Raw genomic sequence first — 20211 nt, 5'->3', positions numbered from 1 at the left:
GAATTTTTTTACCTATTTCGCATCATATTATCGGAAAGTTAGAATATACCTTTTGTAGTACATATTATACTTCTCTTTTAAAATCCGGCTGAAAATTTAAAATCGCACTACCTCCAACGCATCTAGAAATTTCTCAAAATAGTGTAGCAAAAAATTCGAATTGCTATTGTGCCAAAACTACTGGTCCGACAGCGCCTGGTTTGTGCACACTTAAATATGGCGAAGCAATGAATTTAAAAAAAACCGCTAGATTTTCCGATTTTTCAGGATTTTCTTCGTTTCTAATTATCCGATCGGATCGATCGACCTCTCGCTTTATTCGTATTTCGATTCTCTACAAATTGTCTCATAATAGCATTCAGATTGCTTTGTTAGTTTAGGTTTTATAAGCAAAAAACTAAAAAACGCGTTTGTTTGCATAAAAATGTTTATAAAAAATTATTTAATGATAAATTTGAGTAGGAAACATAAGCATATATCTACAGGCTGTTTTTTACATGATGGCACAATCCGTTTGCTACTAGTATCTGTCAGAAAATCACTGATTTAATGCTGTTCACGTTATTCGTCGTCGTCAAATCCGGCAATTTGAACCATCTTCTATCTCTAAAAATAACCGAAATCCCCACGATGCATCCGATATACATAAAAAAATATGTACTTCCACAAGCATACGCCTACCTACGTATTTATTATTCCACAGGTGTTCCGAGCAATCGCCAACCTACTAGAAGTGACAAATTACTCCATCACATTCTACATTTACTGCCTGTTCTCCGAAGACTTCAGGAACACCTTGCTGAGAACCCTCAGCCTACCCAGCAGCACCCCCGCCCGCGGCTTGATGAAGCCTCCTCCACCAACGGCCACGACGACCATAACCCAGCATAGAAGTGTTTGATATAAAAGCAGCAGGCCGCTGGCGACACCGGTCTAAAATATTTCACGAAGCACGCACAAGATCAATTATCTGTTACTTTTTGGTGCTAAGCAAACCAGGAATAAAGAGGAGTAATGAGATTAGCCTAAGATTTTGTTACGAATATTTGTTTACATTACGAGAAACTTCCAACGGTGGTGTAGTAATGAAAGGAGGGAAAGAATATTGTTTAAGCATTTCAGATAGTGTACATAAGAAACAATTTTCACTTTTATATGTTTCCAGTTGGACAAACTGGAAAAATAAATCAAAATTGTCTCCTTCAGGTGGAGCAAAAGGAATAAAAATTGAAGTGATAACTTAGATATTCTTTAGGATAAATCAAATTATACGAGTTGAAATATGCATTATAGATAGCATAATTTTACTGAAATAAAGTTTTTTAATACTAATATACCATACGAGTCAGCCTTGCAGCTTCTATTTTATTATTTATTTTTAATTTAAAACTATTTTAAAGGTAAAAAAGATGTAGGAATTTTAACCTTGCAACTTTTCTTTTTTGCATATTTTCAACAATTCAAGATTGTAAACTAAAACATATTTAATTGGGCGTATTCCAAATAAGTTTAATAAAAATATTAACGAGGGACCGATAATAACTAGGTATGTAGTAAACCAGGTGGTCTTAAAGTAAGAATACCTAATATTTTGAAAAAGCGACAAAGTTTAATGAAATCCACTTAAAAAAAATAGAACATTTTAAACAGATTATATACATACACTGTTTTCTACTTTGAGTCAGCACACCCTTGTATTTTAGAATGGTTTTTTCTCTTTTTTTTACATGGAGTGAGACTTGATAAGATCTACGGCTCACTATACAGGGTGACCCATTGACGGTACGGAGCGACTGTACAGGCTGTTACAAATTCGCTTCTCACTATAGAGATCTCGGAACCGATAAGAGATACAAACTAGCTTAAATGGGGGCAAAGTTGAGTAATCAGGGGACCAACATTATGCCTCTAAAAAATCAAGGATAACATGATTACTTTTCGAAATATTTGAAAAAAAAACGAAATTTTGGAAATCCGTTTTTGTTTCATTTCAGCTTAGTTTGAGATGATATTGAAAAAAGAAGAACACTTGCTCAGGGCCACTTTTTGCCCTCTATCGAATGGCATCATCAATTTTTATATGTGACGTTTCGTCTCTCCAGGACCATCATCAACATCATTTTTTTAAGTACGACCCTAGAAATTTAATTACATTTTTTGCAAACCTTCATGACCCCCAATACTGTACTGTCTCAGCCCGAACCACATTCAGACGTTTTGTCTCCAAAAAATCATCTTCAGTGTATTCATTCCAAGTTTATCTAAATTTTTTATTTAGATTCCTTTGTTTATTGTATTATTGTACACTGTAAGTGTCGTTAGACCCTGTGAAATCCATTTAAACTATTACCATCACTAGGTCAAACAAAACTCAATAAGTTGTTGCGTCAAAATTAAAACATTATCTATTACAATTTTAATTTTATTATGACAAATTAATTCTTAAAAATGCATATGAACAACCAAAACGCCAACTAAATATTATTCTTTAAAAAATTTCAGTAAATGTTCAAAAGCATTTTCGTTTTGGCAAAGGTTGAAAATGAAGATCAGCGTAATATTATCGGAATTTATTATGTCTGTAACCGCAACTGTGAAAGAACATGTTTGTATGAATATCCTGAAAAAAATTGATCGGAATTTGTTTGAATTTTCAGCACTCGAGAAGCCTAGAAATAACTATGGACACGAGAATAAAACTCTAATAATTTTTTATTTTAATGCATGGTGGTAACAATAACTAGATGGAGTTCACAGGATCTAACGACACTTAACGTGTACGATAATTCAATAAACAAATAAATCTAAACAAAAAATTTAGATGAATTTGGAACGAATCTAGTTTGGACTGAGGCAATATAGTATTGAGGGTCATGAAGGCTTGCAAAAAATGTAATAAAATTTCTAGGGCCATATTTAAAAAAATGAAGTTGATGATGGTCCGAGAGAGACGAAACGTTACATATAAAAATTGATTATGCCATTCGATAGAGGGAAAAAAGTGACCATGAGAAAGTGTTCTTATTTTTTCAATATCAGCTCAAACAATGCTGAAATTAAACAAAAACGGATTTCCAAAATTTCGAATTTTTCAAATATTTCGAAAACTAATCATGTTAGCCTTAATTTTTTAGAGACATAATGTTGGGTCCCTGATTACGCAACTTTGCCCCCATTTAAGCTAGTTTGTATCTCTTACCGTTTTCGAGATCCCTGTACTGAGAAGCGAATTTGTAACAGCCAGTATAGAGAGCCACCAACTACTCGTGACGATATGATAAATAGAATAAGACTAGCTTGTCTTGATATTACACCACAAATGCTACATGACATTGATATCGTTTGCCGAATAAACCAAGAAAGAGGAAATATTTTTGAACACCTATTTTAACACTTAATAAAACCTTGTTTTATCAATAAATATATATTCTGCTATCATATAAAAGATGTCCCATTCACTAAAAATCCAATAAGAATAAGAAAGCTGCATAATTTAAGATCATTGTTCTTTTCTGCAAAAAGTAAAGATACATTTTAAGCAATGCTTTTTTGTTTCAACTCTTTAGCCCTAGTACGTCGACGCTATTTTGGTAAAAAAATTAAAAATAAAGAAATTGCTAAAAATATTGTAAAATATGAGGAACTGATATACAAGGTGGCCAAATGAAAACGAATCAGAGCCATTTTCAGGAACTGCGTCAAGATTGTAGAAACGTTCAGACCCGTCGATTTTAGATTAAAGGGGGACATTCTTTGCTGGTATTTTTGACTCCGCCACTTTCACCCCCAAGCAAGGGTAAGCATCACCCCGAAATATTTAAATGGCAAATGGTTGAGTAATATTTCTTTTGAAAGCTATTACAATTCTCTCTACAACAGACTTTTCTTTATAAGGCAGGCCGGTTTTTGTAAAATAATATACAGGGTGATTCAGGACTTATCCAAAATAAAAATCCTGGATGTACAGGGGACCCTTACAAATACAATTTTGTAAAGAAAAAATCAAAAAGGGCAGTTCGAAATTGATTTAAAAATACACTTCTGCACGGCACTGGAAATTGGTCCACTGTAAAACCTGACCGCGCACAATGCGACCGGCATGGCGGTGTGATAAAAACCGACAAAAACTTTCGCAAGGAAAGAAATAAATAGAATTTTATAGCACCTTTTTATATCGGCAAATTCAAATGCTTTTGCCTTTAATTATTAATAAAATTTATTTGTGTTTTTAAATAATAAAATCATTTGACATACCCGATGTTACAACAATAATTATTGTTCAAAATTTTATCCACTAACGTGTAAACACATTTGGGTCCGTCGTACTTTCTACGAACTAACACAAATGACGTCTTGCTGCTTCACCATAACACAAATGCTTCACCATAATACAAATGTTGTCTTGCTTCACCATAAATTAAAACGATATCCATCAACTCTGAGTTGCTATACACGCAAACCATTTTTGACACTAACTACTAAAACACTTATATGTGGTGTTTACAACACCACATATAATAGGTAAAAACTACCGCAACGACGGATTTCAGTATTAGGAGTCACATGGCTCTCCACGCGTATTGCGAATGTCGCTAGAGGGTACAGTTGTCCAGCTATGTAGTGGTTGAATGTACTATAACTTCAATAATTTTTTTCTCGGAAACTATAAGGATTTTACAAATATTTTTTTTACGTTATTAACTCCATTTCTCATGCCGCATCTATTCCCAAATTTTTTTGGATAAGTTGTGAATCACCTTGTATAATTACCGAAACAGCAAATAAATATCGTTTGTTTCGAAATGATACGGGGGTAAATGAAAATTTATTCTCTTTCTTTAGGTACAATACAAAAATCTAAATATTTCCTAAACGGATTGAGATATCAAGATGCGGTTTTGACCAGTTTTATTTTAATTAAATGTTGGCCACAATGACTTAAGCAAAAAGTATATCGTTCCATTTAAAATTTCCAAGAAAAATTAGGGAATAGGTTAGGTTTCAACATATCGCCATTTTGTACCTTTATTAAACAACTTTTTGCCATCACTAAAACATTTATTAAATCTGTAGGGTATTGTAATTTTACAAACCTAATTACAAGAAAATCCATTAAAGCGATCCGAAAACAGCATTTTTTCAAATTAATAACAGAAATTTATCCCACCCCTCTGTTTATCGAGGAAATAAAAAACTTCACTAGGAAAAGTTTTACGAAATGGACTATCGACTAAAACTGATAAAAAATATATCCACGATAATAAGGCATTTTTTCATTTAAAGACAATTTTAAACATTTCTTGATCAGTTGCTCCCTCTTACAGAGATTTGTGAAAAATTAAAATATTTTTAGCGAAATTTTCATGGTCACTTTTATTATAAGAATTTTTTCCCCGAACCTATAGGACCAATAGGTTCCCATTACAGCCTGCCTTAATCAAACATCCTGTATAATTACTGTTTCTATCCCAACTTCGTGGCCAGTTGTGTTAAAAAGCTTTGTCAAAGACTAATTCATGTTGCAAACATAAAATTTCTCATATTGATGAATTAGTTTATGTATGTATGCAAGGTTTTCTAAATAATATGTTTTAAAAATTGTACTTACTATAGCAAATACCCTGTATGCCCAATATAAATATGAAATTTAAGCATTAGCTAATAGGCACACATACGATTTAATTAAGCTATAAGTTTTCTACTTTAAAAAAGTTTAATGTGATTTTTCAAATTTTTTAACACAGTGAGCCAAGTACCTAAAGGTACAAACAGAAATTACGCATTTTTAGGTATATCTCATTAAGTACTCCATGGAAAAAAAATAATTAAAATCAACTCATGCTCTAAAATATGAAAGTGGTGCTGCTCAATCTGGAACATAGTGTGTATACAGAATGTTGACGATACAACAAACAAGATGTAACTTTTCAAAGATTTGTTAATAGGTCTAAATTTTCCCAATGGTGTTACAATTTCATTATTATAACAATAACAAATTTGCGTTTTCTGGAAAACACTTTTGCGAGTTTGGAACCTCTGTATCGTACAACGTTCTGTGTGTTACGCCACTGACTACCATCTCCAGAAACACCACATTACAAGTACAATAAAGCACATACTGTTCACACGTTGATGGAAATGTATTTAATATGTAAGGCTAGTATAAGTTGTTCTCTCAAGAGTGTAAGCGCAAAGCAACATTCCATTTTGATAAATGTAAATATTCGTAAAAATGTTTTATATACATTTGCATTTTTCCAATAAAAGATGAAAGTAAATTTAAGATTAACTACTTAATTAACGAACATCTTTTAGTAATTTTTGTATACATTTTAGCATTTATTTAGTTGGAAATCGATAGACTGTTGAAAATGTTTATAATCGTATGAAAAAAATCTCGTGTATACAGGGTGTCCGGAAATGATGAGCAAAAAATTCAGGGGATAATTCTAGACCGAAAATAAATGCTACCTCTTTCTATAACATTTTTTCCAAAACTGATTATTAACGGATTTCGTATTCATCACATGCAAGCAATGTTATTTTAGCGTTATTCTCGAAAACGGTTAGATTTATAGAAACAAATAAAGTATACCTTTTTTATGTCAAAAGGTTGGGAGAACAAAAATATTCAGTCAAAAGTCGCATAAAGTGTAGCACAAAAAAGTTGGAACCATTCAAATCAAAATAAAGGCTCGTATGTGGTGCCCTCTACAAAATGCGAAAAAACGGTGGGCAAATTTATAATCCTCATCCCGAAAAACCCCCATATCCGAAATTTCGTCAAAATATTATGAGTGTGGCAAAAGGTATTGCAAAAAAACTGCAAATAAAATTTAACTTTAACACCCTGTAACTCCGTTAATAATCAGTTTTGGAAAATATGTTATAGAAAGAGGTAGCATTTATTTTCGGTCTAGAATTATCCCCTGAATTTTTTGCTCATCATTTCTGGACACCCTGTATAATGGACAGATTATTTTTAATGGAAAAGGAAAGAAATATGTTACGGTGTATCAGAAGATGAATTAATAGATATAGATTTTGAAATGGTGATATTACGAAATTAATTCTTGACTTTAAACGCAGTTTTAATTTGCCGACTCAAATAGATTAATTCCAACAAAATATTCAGAACAATATAAAGCCGTTAGCTTGTTTATCTCATAATAACAGCTTATAATTATTTTTAATAATTTATTTTTTATTACTCTTCAATTTTTTTAACCTTAGCACTTTGTAGCTCGAAAACGAACATTAATTTTCTAAAATAAGTTGCATAAATACATCAATTTTATCTTATCATTATTCAAAATAAGATCTTTGGAGCTGTACCTACATACAAACAAAATACAAATAGTATATAATGGAATATAGCAAATACTTAGGTACTCAAATACGAGCTTCAAAGTTAAGTATTTTTATGAGGTAAACAGGTGACTCTCATAATTCTACAGGGTGTTTTAATTGAAGTAGCAAAAATGGTACAAGTGAATGTAGAGCCAAAAATAAGAGGATTGAAGTAAAAATACCTTATATGAAAGTTGCACCCCTCTTAAAGCAGGGGATTGAAATTCACATTTTAAATTTTTTTCTATAACAAGACAACTTTTCAATATTTGTTCGATCATTGGCATATTTTATAAAGGAGTGAAACAGTCGACCCCATTGCAATATTTTATTAGAAATTTTTTATATGAGGTAAATTATTTATTTAAAAATATTTGTTAAAAAGACTGATTTATTGTGCAACTTTTTAACCTCTTGTAATTTTTCGATAAAACCGATAGTTTTCTAGTAAAATAATTAGATGCGTCATCGTTCATTAAAGGGGTAATTGCGAAAATTTATAAAATAAAGTAGCGGATGTCACAACAAAAAAATTGTTATTTATCATATTAATAAATTGACACTTTCTGTCAATAAGCTGGTAATTTAATAATAACATTAAGAATAATTTGCTATTAATTAATGAAAAATGTTTGATAACTTATGACTATGGGACATATTAGGTCAAATTATTTAAGTATATGAAATAAAAAATACAAACGAAAAACAAGAAATGCAAAATTAAATTTAAAGAATATTCTCGAAATAATTTCCATTTTGCTGCAAGCATAACCTAATACGTCTATTGAAGTTATAACGCACTCACACAAACAGTTCTTGGTTATTGCGAAGACCATCTGCTGCCTGAAATATTCTTAAGTCTAGTTCTTCTAAGGAGGCAACAGGAGTGACATAAACAATACTATTTATGTGTCCCCACAAAAAAAAATCCATAGGCGTTAGGTCAGGTGAATGTGCAGGCCAACAAACAGGGGCATCATGACCACGACCAAGCAATTCAGGTGATTTAAATTTAACCATACTCTAACGGCAAGTGTACTATGTGCAGACGCCCCATCGTGGATATACCACATCACCTGACGTGTAGCGAGGGGTACATCCTCAAGTAATGTTGCGACATTTTCGTTCAAAAATCTAAAATACTCGGCCGCTGCAAGCCTGTGTGGAAGAATAAAAGGACCTACTACTAGAGTATTTCCTACAATTACCATCCAAACGTTTAAACTGAAATTATGTTGACGTCTTGAAACAAATATTTCATGAGTATTATCTTCCGACCATGAATGAACATTATGAAGGTTTACTGCAGCTACTCTAGAAAAATTTGCTTCATTAGGAAATTTAAGTCATGCCTGGAAATATGAATTGACAAAACTCCATGCGGTTAGGTAAATCAGGGTCATTCAATTCTTGCACGGGTTGATGGTGAAAAGGGTATAAAAGATTTTCATGAGCTACATTCCACACAAGACTGAGAAACTTGCAGTTGCCTGGACACATGTCTTTTGCTTGTACCACAGTCTTGTTCTAGATGTTCCAGTATAGCTTCCTCAGTTTCAACAGTTCGGTCATTACGCCTTCTTCCGGCACCCTCACGATTGGGCTGAATTTTACGTTTCACAAAGCCTTCTTTCCACCGAGGCCAATGTCTGTCTATGAGGAATCGGTCGGTTTGGATATCTTTGGTGGTATAATCTTACTGCAGCGTTACTATTTTTTCTGGATTCGAAAAACACTTGGAGCATGTCGACATATTCGTCATTAGTATAAATATTAATTGCCATAATTATTCTGATAAAAAATTAATCAATTGGTACTAATTATTGGTTGATAGAAAGTGTCAATTTATTAATATGATAAATAACAATTATTTATTTGTTACGACATCCGCCTACTTTATTTTTACAAATTTTCGCAATTACCCTTTTAGTGAACGATGACGCATCTAATTTTTTTACTAGAAAATTATCGGTTTTATCGAAAAATTACAAGAAGTAAAAAAGTTAGGCAATAAATCAGGCTTCCCAATAAATATTTTTAAATATATTTCTAATAAAATATTGCAACTGTTTCACTCCTTTATAAAATACGCCAATGGTCGAACAAGTATTGAAAAGTTGTGTCTTTATTAGTAGGATACTCATAACAAGTTTCGTGTCTCTAGCATTCCTGATGTTAAAGAAAAAAAATTAAAATGTGAATTTCAATCCCCTCCTTTAAGAGGGTATATCGCCTCAGGGGTACAACATTCATATAAAGAATTTTTACTTCAATCCAGCCAAAAGCCGAAAATAAGAATTTTTGGCTCTAAATTCACTAGTACCAACTTCATTTACAAACACTCTGTATAGGTTTGTTCTTACAGCAGTCTCAAACTGTTATCAAACTATCAGATATACTCTGCCTCTCTTAAGTTGTCACATACTTTCAGCGAGTCTAAGGCCACGAATGAATTGGTAAAACACCTTTCAGTCCTCAGCTGCTGTAAAAATAGACCTTATATTACTTATACATAAGAGATAACTACTTGCGATTGTATTCGTTACTTATTAATTTGAAAATAACTGTGATATAAGGGCGAGAAATATTTAACCTGCAGAAACTGCCTAAGTATGAAATATTCACTATAGTCTTGTTTATAATAGTTTGTAATATATGTCTTGTATGTATTTATGTATTTACAATAAATAATGAGCAAATGTTATAAGCTTACCTTATTGCATTCCTATGGTACCCAATTCATATTATTTTTGTAACATTCTCACATAATTTGGTAATGATTAAATAAATTAGAACTATAACAAAAAATAAAATAAGATTTAAGATATACAGATAGAACTAGATATAATTCTTGCAGCTTCACTGTTGCGGTAAAATGACCGAAACATTAAAACATTTTTATGAAAAGTTCCTTTAAAAATTCAAAAGTTACCATACTCTCTGCCTTACTGATTGGTATGAAATATATATAAAGCTAGATGCTTTACAAGTAGGAAGAAATAAAACATGGATATATCGTAAATCAACGTTTATTTCCAATTTATTAACGTAATCTGGTAGCAAAACTTCTGATGAATATTTTTCAAAGTCAAATCGAAGTTTGGACCTCAGATCAACTGCTGATTTAGGGTGCAAACAAAATTGTTCCAACATGCAATACAGCTCTTCTAAATCTTTATACAAACATTCAGTTGGATAAATTTCCGGATAAACCAAATCTCTGGGCAATAGAGGCAAACAACCACAGTATGTTGCTTCCATTCTGTAAAATTGAGGCAACAATTACCAAAACCTCAACAATTATTCATTACGGCTTTAAAACAATTAATGGTAAAAGCTTTGAAAAATTCTTGTTACTCGAAAACTCAATATTGATGGAGTTCCATAACATCAAAGTTATGTTTTATTTTATATTTACCACGTTTCCAGTATAAATTCTAGTATCTTATAAAAGGAACCAAATTTGAAAAAGAGTTGTGGCCAAACACTAATTTTAAAAAATATACATATAATTTTGGGCTTACATTTAATTAGTATTGAGATTTAAAAAAAAACTACTATTTTTATGAATAGAATCACTGACTAAAGGCATTTTGATATGTTTGAAAGAGAAATCACTCTGGTTGCCTAGCACCCACAGCAAAATCACCAAAATTGTTGTGCCTTACAAATTTTATAAATAAAAATGTCCAACTCAACCAAATCGCTGTGGATGTTTAAACACCCAGAGCCCAAGGGATTCGGCATCTAGGGAAAAAATATATACTTACATGGAGACCCCAAAAAATTCATGTTTTGCAGTAGACACAACTATATGGCTTGAGTTTAACACTTCAAGATATTTTCTTTTACTCTCTACATATCCAAAATGAACAATATTATCATTCAGTTCTTCCCTGGTCTTGTTAAATATTTCTGAAACATCAGTATATGTTTGTCCTAAAACTGATAACTTGAATTTGCATTTGCTTTGCTTAAGCTTCAACATTACATTGAAGAAGTCATCAGGACCCTTATCAAACTCCCAACGGTGCGGCCAGACTATGTGTAAAATTGATTCTTCCAATTCACTAGTCAAGTTCATTTGAATATCTAAAGGAAATTTTACAGGAAAATATAACACTTCCGATTTTCCTTCAATGCGTTCTCTAATTCCCATTGGTTTATTGTCAGGAAAGATTTTTAATATTTTAATAATGCTCTCCAAAAACGACGATCTATTAAAATTAGAATTAAATAACAAATGATCTGCTGCCAAACTGAAATGAGTTTCCAAAATGTATCAATTAAAAATGCAATTACCGAAATTGTTCACCTAGTTGTTATTTCATTATAGGCATATTGTATGTCTCGGTCCTTGATCTGTTGCACCGGATAGATTAATTGATTCTCATGAAAGTATACAATCTTTTTTAAACCGCACAAGTCCGGCCTAAGTCCCAATAATTCTGCTAAGTTTAATACTGAACTACAAAAAAGAACTGTCTGTGTCGATATTCTCGGTATTCTATCACATAATATCAGAGCACTGCAACGTGCCCTCCAATGCCATTTCCTTGCAGATAAAGTCACCAGGGTATATTTAATTCCTCTTTCATCTAAGCCTAAAATATTGCAATATGACAAAATTTGTCTTCATATATAAGAATTATAAACAATACTTCCTGATAGGGTGTCGATAAGTTCTTTGTGTGAACCTCCATAAAATGGTTCAATAAATAGTACTTTAGGTCCATTAATACAAAAGTTCTCCATAGCACAACAGGAAATTTATTTCATTATTGAAAACTGTGAACTCCCTAAATACAAATAGAAATAAGTAAAAGTAATCAACATCAATACTCATAACAAAATTTGAGGTTAGTAGTTTACTTGGTCTTGGTACGCTGACGTCGCTGACTCTGGTAGTTGCAATTTGTAATAACCAGTAGCGCGTTTCCACGGATCATAGACTTAAAGATAGGCTACTCCAGCTCCCGTCAAATCGTATTTTATTTGTGAGGCATGCCACCATTTTTAGAGATGCCGAATTCATATGTATTTGTACTTTACTCCAAATTGTTGAGAACTATAATTCAAGTGGCAAAAATATAGTCAAATCTTTAAATGACAAAAATATTATTTTTAACTGCTTTTTCTTTTCATACTTTTAATATTAAAATTAAAGTTCCTCGTTTGTATATCTCATTAGCTTCAGGACACCCTGTATATCGAAGATACATGAAACACGTAACGTGCAATCAAAGAAATTTATTCCAAAAAAGAAATGCATATGATACCATTAGAAAATTAAAATACCTAGATATATGCTGCATACCACTGCATAGAAGGATAAATGTGGATCGTTTCAAATAACTAAACAGATTTATGCAAAATCTGTGTATCTATTTCTTTTGTTGGTATTTCCCTTATTATTACGATTTTAATTTATTAAAATTTTCACTTTTTAATAAATTGATTTATCTATACAGGGTGTCCGCAAGTTTCACCAACAACGTTTGACTGCATATTCACAACGATAAATAAATAAATAAATACGATCTCCAAAAAAAGTTAAAAATTTTTTTCAAAAAAAGTCAAAAATAAAACTAATTTTAATTAATAACTTCATAACCCTTTTACCGATCGCGTTCAAATTTGGCACATTTATTTGGAGTATTATTTGTTAAAACTTTAGTCAAATCGTTATACTGGGTGGTAGTTTTCTCCAGTTACCTCCTCTTTTTAGCTCTCTTTTATATGCTTTAGTTTTATATAAATTCAGTTTAAGGAATATTGTCTTTAATAAAAAAAAACATACATGAGGTTAGCATGCATTAATGTAATATAAATTCAGTTTAAGGCATATTGTCTTTAATAAAAAAAAAAACATACGAGGTTTGTAGCAACATAAAGTAAATTATTCCTATTTTATTACAATCTATAAATTAATAAATGAACACGATATTTTATTTATTATTTTAGTGATATAATTATGCATTTCAAATAAATTAATACATTATTACTATAAAATCAGTGTAGTCAATGTTACATAATTTGTTTGTTATTTAATCACTCGACAAACAGGTCTTATGGTCTTAATACTATCACAGTATCAATAATTATTCTAAAAGCCTAACACAAGAGTGGAATTTGAAAATTAATCATATTCATGGCTGCTCTCTTTTCCAAGCAATGCATTTTTCTCTTCCTCCGTTACCTCAGTTAAAATCTGCTGATGCAGCGGTACTTTAGTCACCCTAGAATTAACTTTCCTTAACCCCTCCGTCGCTCCCGACTCTGTAAGTCTGTAAACAAGACAGTTGATAAATAAATATCAATAACATAATGTTCCGAAATTAGTTATTTTAATAAATCAATAAACAGAATAATAATTTTTTTTGTACATCACGTTTCATTGGAATTCCACAAAATAATATTAATGTGGAGAACGATGAAATGACATACTTAAAGACACAAAATTAAGAAGTTATTGTATAAAGTGACAATTTCGCAATGTATTATTCTGCGGCCAAGCTTGCAGTGCCAACAGCAACAAATCTATAATACTTCAGACATTTTACAAAAATTTTTTGAAATATACAGGATGATTCAGTCATAATGTCATTAATTGTAACCACATATTCGGAAGGCTTAATAAAGACAGAAAATCGGAAAAAAAAATTTTTACTCCACTTTTAAAATTGAAGGAAATCAACCCATAACTCCCGCTAAGAGGATGGCCCTGCCAGATGCCCAGATGGTCGGAAAATTTTGTAACGTAATGTCACGAATCAGTCGTCAGCTGAAGCGAACAGCGTTGCCAAGTTCACATCATAATCTGTGGTTCACATTTACTTTGGGTTCCGAATTAAACGTATGAGGATCATGCTACATTTTATTATAAATAACTTTAACGATTGTATGAACTTAGTGCAAAATGTTTTAACAAACCTGACTTCTCGAAGTCAACTTTCGTTAAAAGAAAATAAATAAAGCAGAAGTTTGTAGGCACACCGTATTTTATCAATTAAAAAAAGTCGGCACACTAAATACCCGAATATACAAAATACATTACACACAGTTACAAAACCATTAACAATTTAAAGCATTTATTCAAATCTACCACCCTCCATATCTCCCGCATTTTTCCTGCAAAGGCGTGAAGATCACACCATATAGATGGAGAGGGGGTGTGGATTGAAAAGACACACGAATATGAGGATATGGTGATTTTATAGGGAGTGTACAGAACGCAAATGCCGCTGATAGACAGAACTTCCCAAGCCCGTGGACAATTGTGCAAACCATTCAACGTCTTCGTGACATGGGGTCAATCATACTGCGCAGAGAACGTGCAGGACATTGACAAAATGACTTAAATGTGATAGAGGCTGTTTTAAATTTAGTCGAGGAGCAGCCTACTATTTCCACAAGAACAATTTCAAGGCGACTGGAGATATCACAAAGATATCACAAACCAAAGTTTGGCGGATATTGCGCGAGAATTCACTCAACCTACACCATTTTCAAAAAGTTCAATCTTTAGAACCTAATCGTCTTGAATTTTGTAATTGGTTCCTAAATCGAAGTGCAACAGAACCTAACTTTATTAACAAAGTGCTCTGGACGGATGAATGCTGTTTTACTCGTGCTGGCATTTTAAACAGGTAAAAAACATATTACTTTCTCAAAAACAATTAAGTACCTACCTAGGTTACACCAAAGTTTACATTTACACTAAAGTTTACATTTATTATGTAAACTTTGGTTATACTCAACTGCATATTGAATAATAAATTGAACATAATACTAAAACTGTGTATTATTTAACATAATAAATTATAAAACGTGAAAACGTTAATAATATTAAAAATGATAATTTGTAATAACCGTACATTCGAAAACAATCATCCCTATTCATTTGTTGTTTTAGTATCAACATTATAATAAATAAATAACACTTGTTATCACAATATTGAAGGTAAAATATCTATTTATCATGTATCGAGACAAAAATGTTTGTGCATGTACTACATTTTACCTTTGTGCGTGCCACTGTTGTTTACTTGTTTTTTGGAGGCGCTCTCCGATTTATGACCAAGCTCACCAAGTTAGTATTTGATGTATAACCGATCACTTTGTACACTCAATGCACATGGTCGACTACAGCTATTACCAGAACACAGTGCGCATGCAGATTTTACATTCAATTTCATTTTAAAATTGAAATAGTTTATCTTGCGCCTTCTAAAAATGATGACACGATTTTCCTTTGATAAAAAATCAACAACTTTTTGCTCTACTTTGCATCGAATACAATTCTACGACAGTCATATAGTGCACGTTCAAGTCAAAAGTGGGTTAGAAGGTTAGTGACCTGGACAGGTTAGCCTAGGTCGAAAATATGAAACAAGTTGTTTATTTGTCTCCGTCCGATTGTTTTTTTATGGAATATACAAGTCTCTCTCCTATTATTACTTACAGTCAATATTTAAATACTACATACATTTCACCCTCTCTTTATAATTTATCTAGTGAGTGTTGGTTTTTTGTCATTATTTCTGTAATGAAATTGAAATGGTTATGAAATGAAATTTAAATTATTTGAACTCTTGGAGTTTTGTAACTTCAATATTAAATTTTATTTAAAGTGAAACAGAGCTAATTTCTTTGGAGCCATAATAGTCACATTTGGTCACATGAAAACCCGCACACTACTCGTCGGTTTAGCTTTCAGAGGAGATTCAGTTTCAATATATGGGCAGGAATAGATGGCGATCATTTAATTGGGCCGCATTTTCTACCTGAACATCTGAATGGGCCACATTACTTTAAATTTTTAGTAGAATTGTTTGAAAACCTTCCTCTTCAGATGCTATGGGATATATAGTATATGCACAACGGAGCTCCGGCCCATTTTGCTCGCGATGTCCGTGGATTTTTAGACGATCAATGTCCCAGTCGGTGGGTAGGGAGAGGAGGGCCCATAAGATGGACAGCACGCTCGCCGGACCTAAATCCTATGGAGTTTTGTATACAAGGTTATATGAAATCTGTTGTGTATCACACCGAGGTAGAGAATGTAGAGCAGTTGCGGAATTGTATCGAAGATGCCGCTGAAGAAATATGTAAAAACCCTGGTTTATTCCATCGCATCCGCCACTCATCTATCCAACGTGTACACTTGTGCATAGATGGTAACGCTAATGTATTTGAACATTTGCTGTAAGCCCGAAGGCTTGCAGCAAATTAAAAAATTAACATTATTATGTTAATAAGAACTGATTTTTGACAAGGCATGCTCATACCTCCTCGAGGTTTTTGCTGGGGAACAATAACAATTTAATGTGTTGATTGCATAATTATAAAAAATAATTTATAGCATTTTAAATTATTATTGGCTGACGTGAGCAAACCGTTTATTTATTGTCTTTATATGTGCAAAAATATATAAATATGGCAACGTTGCATCTAAGGCACGTTGTTGATATCGTAGCCGTGCGCAAATTCTGAATAACCGACTGACGTCAGCCGGTCAGTAACAGCCTGAAAAGGGGGTTAAATAATGATTTGAAAATATTTTTTTTCTGCTTAAATATGCATTTAATTTTTTTTTTTAATCACGCCATCGTATTATACTCATTTTTCTCTATCTGCTCTTAAAATTAATGACATTACGACTGAATCACCCTGTATATATTTTTTTAAGTGGAATTCATCCTATTCTCATTGAATCACAAATTAATATCGAGGTTGTATAATATACTCACACTTGATCCATTTCATCATCCTCGTCATCACTGAGTGCAAAATACGGATTCTGTGAAGCTGGTCTAAATTTATAAGCCGTGAGAACAAAGAACACGTAAGTGGCCATTTCACGGAACATTTCATGTAACCACCCGTACTGAAACGGTACTGTAATCTTCAACAGATATACTATAATCCTTGTCGAGTAGATGTAACACACGATCATGACATAAAAGTGCCTGAACAACTTCAACTTTCTCAGATTCATAGCAGCCTTTCCATCGGTCTGCGAAGCCTCTTGCAGGTGTCTTATAGACCAGACGACAGGGAACAATATACAACCGCAACATAACAAATCGACGAGTATAACGAAATTCTTCCATGCGACATATTCACGAGCACCTTCCTCGCTCTCTTCTAATATAATCTCCGCTATGTTAGCAAGCACTTGAAGGGGTATTACAGCCATGAAAAGTCGCTTGTCTCTCGGAGTGAGGACGTGTTTAATGAAAGTCCATCCAGTGCCGACAAGTACCAGAACCACGAACAATAATGCCCCTTTGAGTAAGTGCGCAACATAAAACAGTATAGCCCAAGTAGCCAGATGGACTCCTAGTCTCTCGATGTAATGATAATTGACTCCATGAAACGCTAGAGAGATTGCCTTTAGGAACACTAGCACAGTCATCATGTAGTGTATTTTGAAAACGGGGTGCTTAGATTGTCTCAGCAAAAAGACCCAAAACATGCCCGACAACAGAAATAGAATAGACATCATGCAGTAAAGAGCAGGTAAAGGCATGTCTCCAGCAGATAAGTAGCTGCTTGGGTTATGTTCAACAATTTCCACGGTAAAATCCACGAAAGTCTCTGTGTCGGGATTATAGTTCGGGCAACTGTGGAAGAACAAGTTATAAAGTCCTTCCTCTTGAATACTTTCCACGGCCATGGCAAACTAAAATGTAATAACATATTTCTCTAATAATTAAAAATCAAATCGGTAGTTTTGAAAATAGTACGTACTGAACATGAAAAACCTTGGAAGGAATACTTACGGAAGCATTGTAATAGGAAAATTCATTTTCAACGTCTGACTTTATATCAAAATCTAAATTATTGCAAGATCCTGTACCTGACGCAGTCTTCATATCTTCACTGCTTTTGTAGATGTGAACGATTTGTTTTTCTTTACATATTACTTTTAATCTAAAAGTAAATTGTATTTAGTATACTGTAAACTTATAGAATTAAGTTCTTACTTTTTATTTTTGAGATCAAGTTTAAAATAGATTACAATTTCATCATTATTAAGTATTTTCACTTCGTCTTCTAAGACGCAGTGATCTTGATGGCCATCTAGATAAGGATTCATGCCATCATTTATGGTTTTATCCAGGCTGAAACCAAACTACTTTTTTTATTAGTAAAATTGTATCATATTATTATTTTCAATATCCTAATAGTCTTATTTTATTAAAATACCCCATTTTGATTTTATACAACAAGTAACACCTTAGAGTATTACGAGTACCTAACCTAACCCAACCTAACCCAACCCCTAACCCTACCTAACCCAACAGGGTTAAATTAGTGTTATGGAAATAAATCAGTTTAAAAACAGGAATTAAAAGCACAAAGCATACACATGCTTTGTGGTCCAACAGGACACTACTACAGGACTTTACTCGTTTCATTAGTTTTTGATATATTAGACACTTCTAGTAAAAATTATAAATTTTCAATTTTACTACAATGAATACAGCATACTAAAATATAAGTACGAGTATATAGAACATAGAGCATAAAAATGTTTCTGCAATACTATTGGATTAATAAGTTCCCAAATATATCTTCGTCCTACCAAACTAAGTTTTATTGTTAGTGGTACCTTAATATGGAATTAAAACTGAATTGTAATATATTATTCTGAATTGCTGTTCTAACTAATTAACCTATAAAGTTATGCGTAATTCAAATTAATGCCCACTTACCACAGCGGAATCATTCTTAGGAGTAGCTCGAAAATTGATTAACTTTACTTCTAGGACCCCTCCAGTATAAAATCCAAACGTACTAAGGGCAATGTATCTACGTGCATCGTTCTAAAAATGATAAATAAATTTTCACTTCTGATACTTCAAATATCTATATCTAAGTCAAACATTCTTGTATTAAATCGTATATCATATATGTAACTAATCCGACTTATTTCTATAGAAATTCATAAATACTAAAGATTTTCAAGATATTTATAAATAAATTTTAAGCATAAAATGCGTAAATCTTTGTACATGATTTGGAACACTGGATGATTACGCTAGGTACTTACTGTTATTTCCAGATTATGTATTCGGGCAGAAGACAATGCTGTACAAATGTAAATACAAATAATTTTTTCCAAAGAGGACCTCATAATTATTTTTAAATAAAGCTATTGATTTGGGGTAACCATGTAGACATTATAATGTGATAGAGCATATAATCACTATAATTTCTAGAACCTATACCAACAATCCAAAATAAACCATATGATCTGTATCAATAGTAGAAAACGAAGGTTTTTAGTATTTTAGGAAGGTCACCAAATTGGGTTATAATAATTAAGTTTATCACAACACTAATTAAATTCTGTTAAAACACTCGCACAAAATAAAATATTTTTAATAAAATATTAGATTCGCTGTCAAATCCGTGACTGTCAAATTTGAACATGTGTAACAAAACAACTACTATAACAGACAACTGCAACAACTAAAAGCACTAAACATTACAAGTGGGAAGCGTTCGGAAAAATAATGTGATTGTTAGAACAATGGTTCCACCCTTGTAGGAGTAGTACCACTAGTACCGCGCCGCGCCATTATTCTATGGCTAGAAATTGGCCTCAATGATTTGGGATCGAGGGGGATTATCCCTCTTTATCCTGCCTCATCTCGTGTAGGCCTGGACAGCCTTCGTAGGTGGGCCCCATCCGTCGTCTACCCCGACCGCAAATGCGGCCGGTGTAGGCGCTTTGTGGGACCTCCTTTTGTCCTGGCTGGGCCCCGCCGGCTAGGGCCCTTTCTTCTGGCGCTCTTCTTGCTTCGCCGGCTCGTCTGTGTAAACCCCGGGGGTAGTGTCATGTTTATG

General features: G+C 32.7%; 2 protein-coding genes across 2 annotated transcripts; both read right to left on the bottom strand.

The window, feature by feature from the left end:
- Positions 1-762: 762 nt before the first annotated feature.
- On the bottom strand, positions 763-12196 carry LOC108911761 (glycosyltransferase-like domain-containing protein 1). Its single transcript, XM_018716774.1, has 5 exons — positions 12012-12196; positions 11666-11954; positions 11121-11567; positions 10357-10612; positions 763-933 (listed from the first exon to the last, which is right to left on the bottom strand). Exons 1-5 carry the CDS (start codon positions 12103-12105, stop codon positions 763-765), a joined length of 1257 nt encoding a protein of 418 aa, XP_018572290.1. The 5' UTR covers positions 12106-12196.
- Positions 12197-13197: 1001 nt separating this feature from the next.
- LOC108911763 (protein GPR107) lies at positions 13198-19799 on the bottom strand. Its single transcript, XM_018716778.2, has 6 exons — positions 19412-19799; positions 19074-19184; positions 18342-18490; positions 18138-18288; positions 17103-18037; positions 13198-13637 (listed from the first exon to the last, which is right to left on the bottom strand). Exons 1-6 carry the CDS (start codon positions 19493-19495, stop codon positions 13490-13492), a joined length of 1578 nt encoding a protein of 525 aa, XP_018572294.1. The 5' UTR covers positions 19496-19799; the 3' UTR covers positions 13198-13489.
- Positions 19800-20211: the final 412 nt, after the last annotated feature.

This window comes from Anoplophora glabripennis, unplaced genomic scaffold (genome assembly GCF_000390285.2).
Source record: "Anoplophora glabripennis isolate ALB-LARVAE unplaced genomic scaffold, Agla_2.0 scaffold423, whole genome shotgun sequence".
In the NCBI taxonomy this organism is placed as follows: domain Eukaryota; kingdom Metazoa; phylum Arthropoda; class Insecta; order Coleoptera; family Cerambycidae; genus Anoplophora; species Anoplophora glabripennis.
Note: the sequence above shows the minus strand (reverse complement) of the source record. Positions and strands in the feature narration are given on the sequence as shown.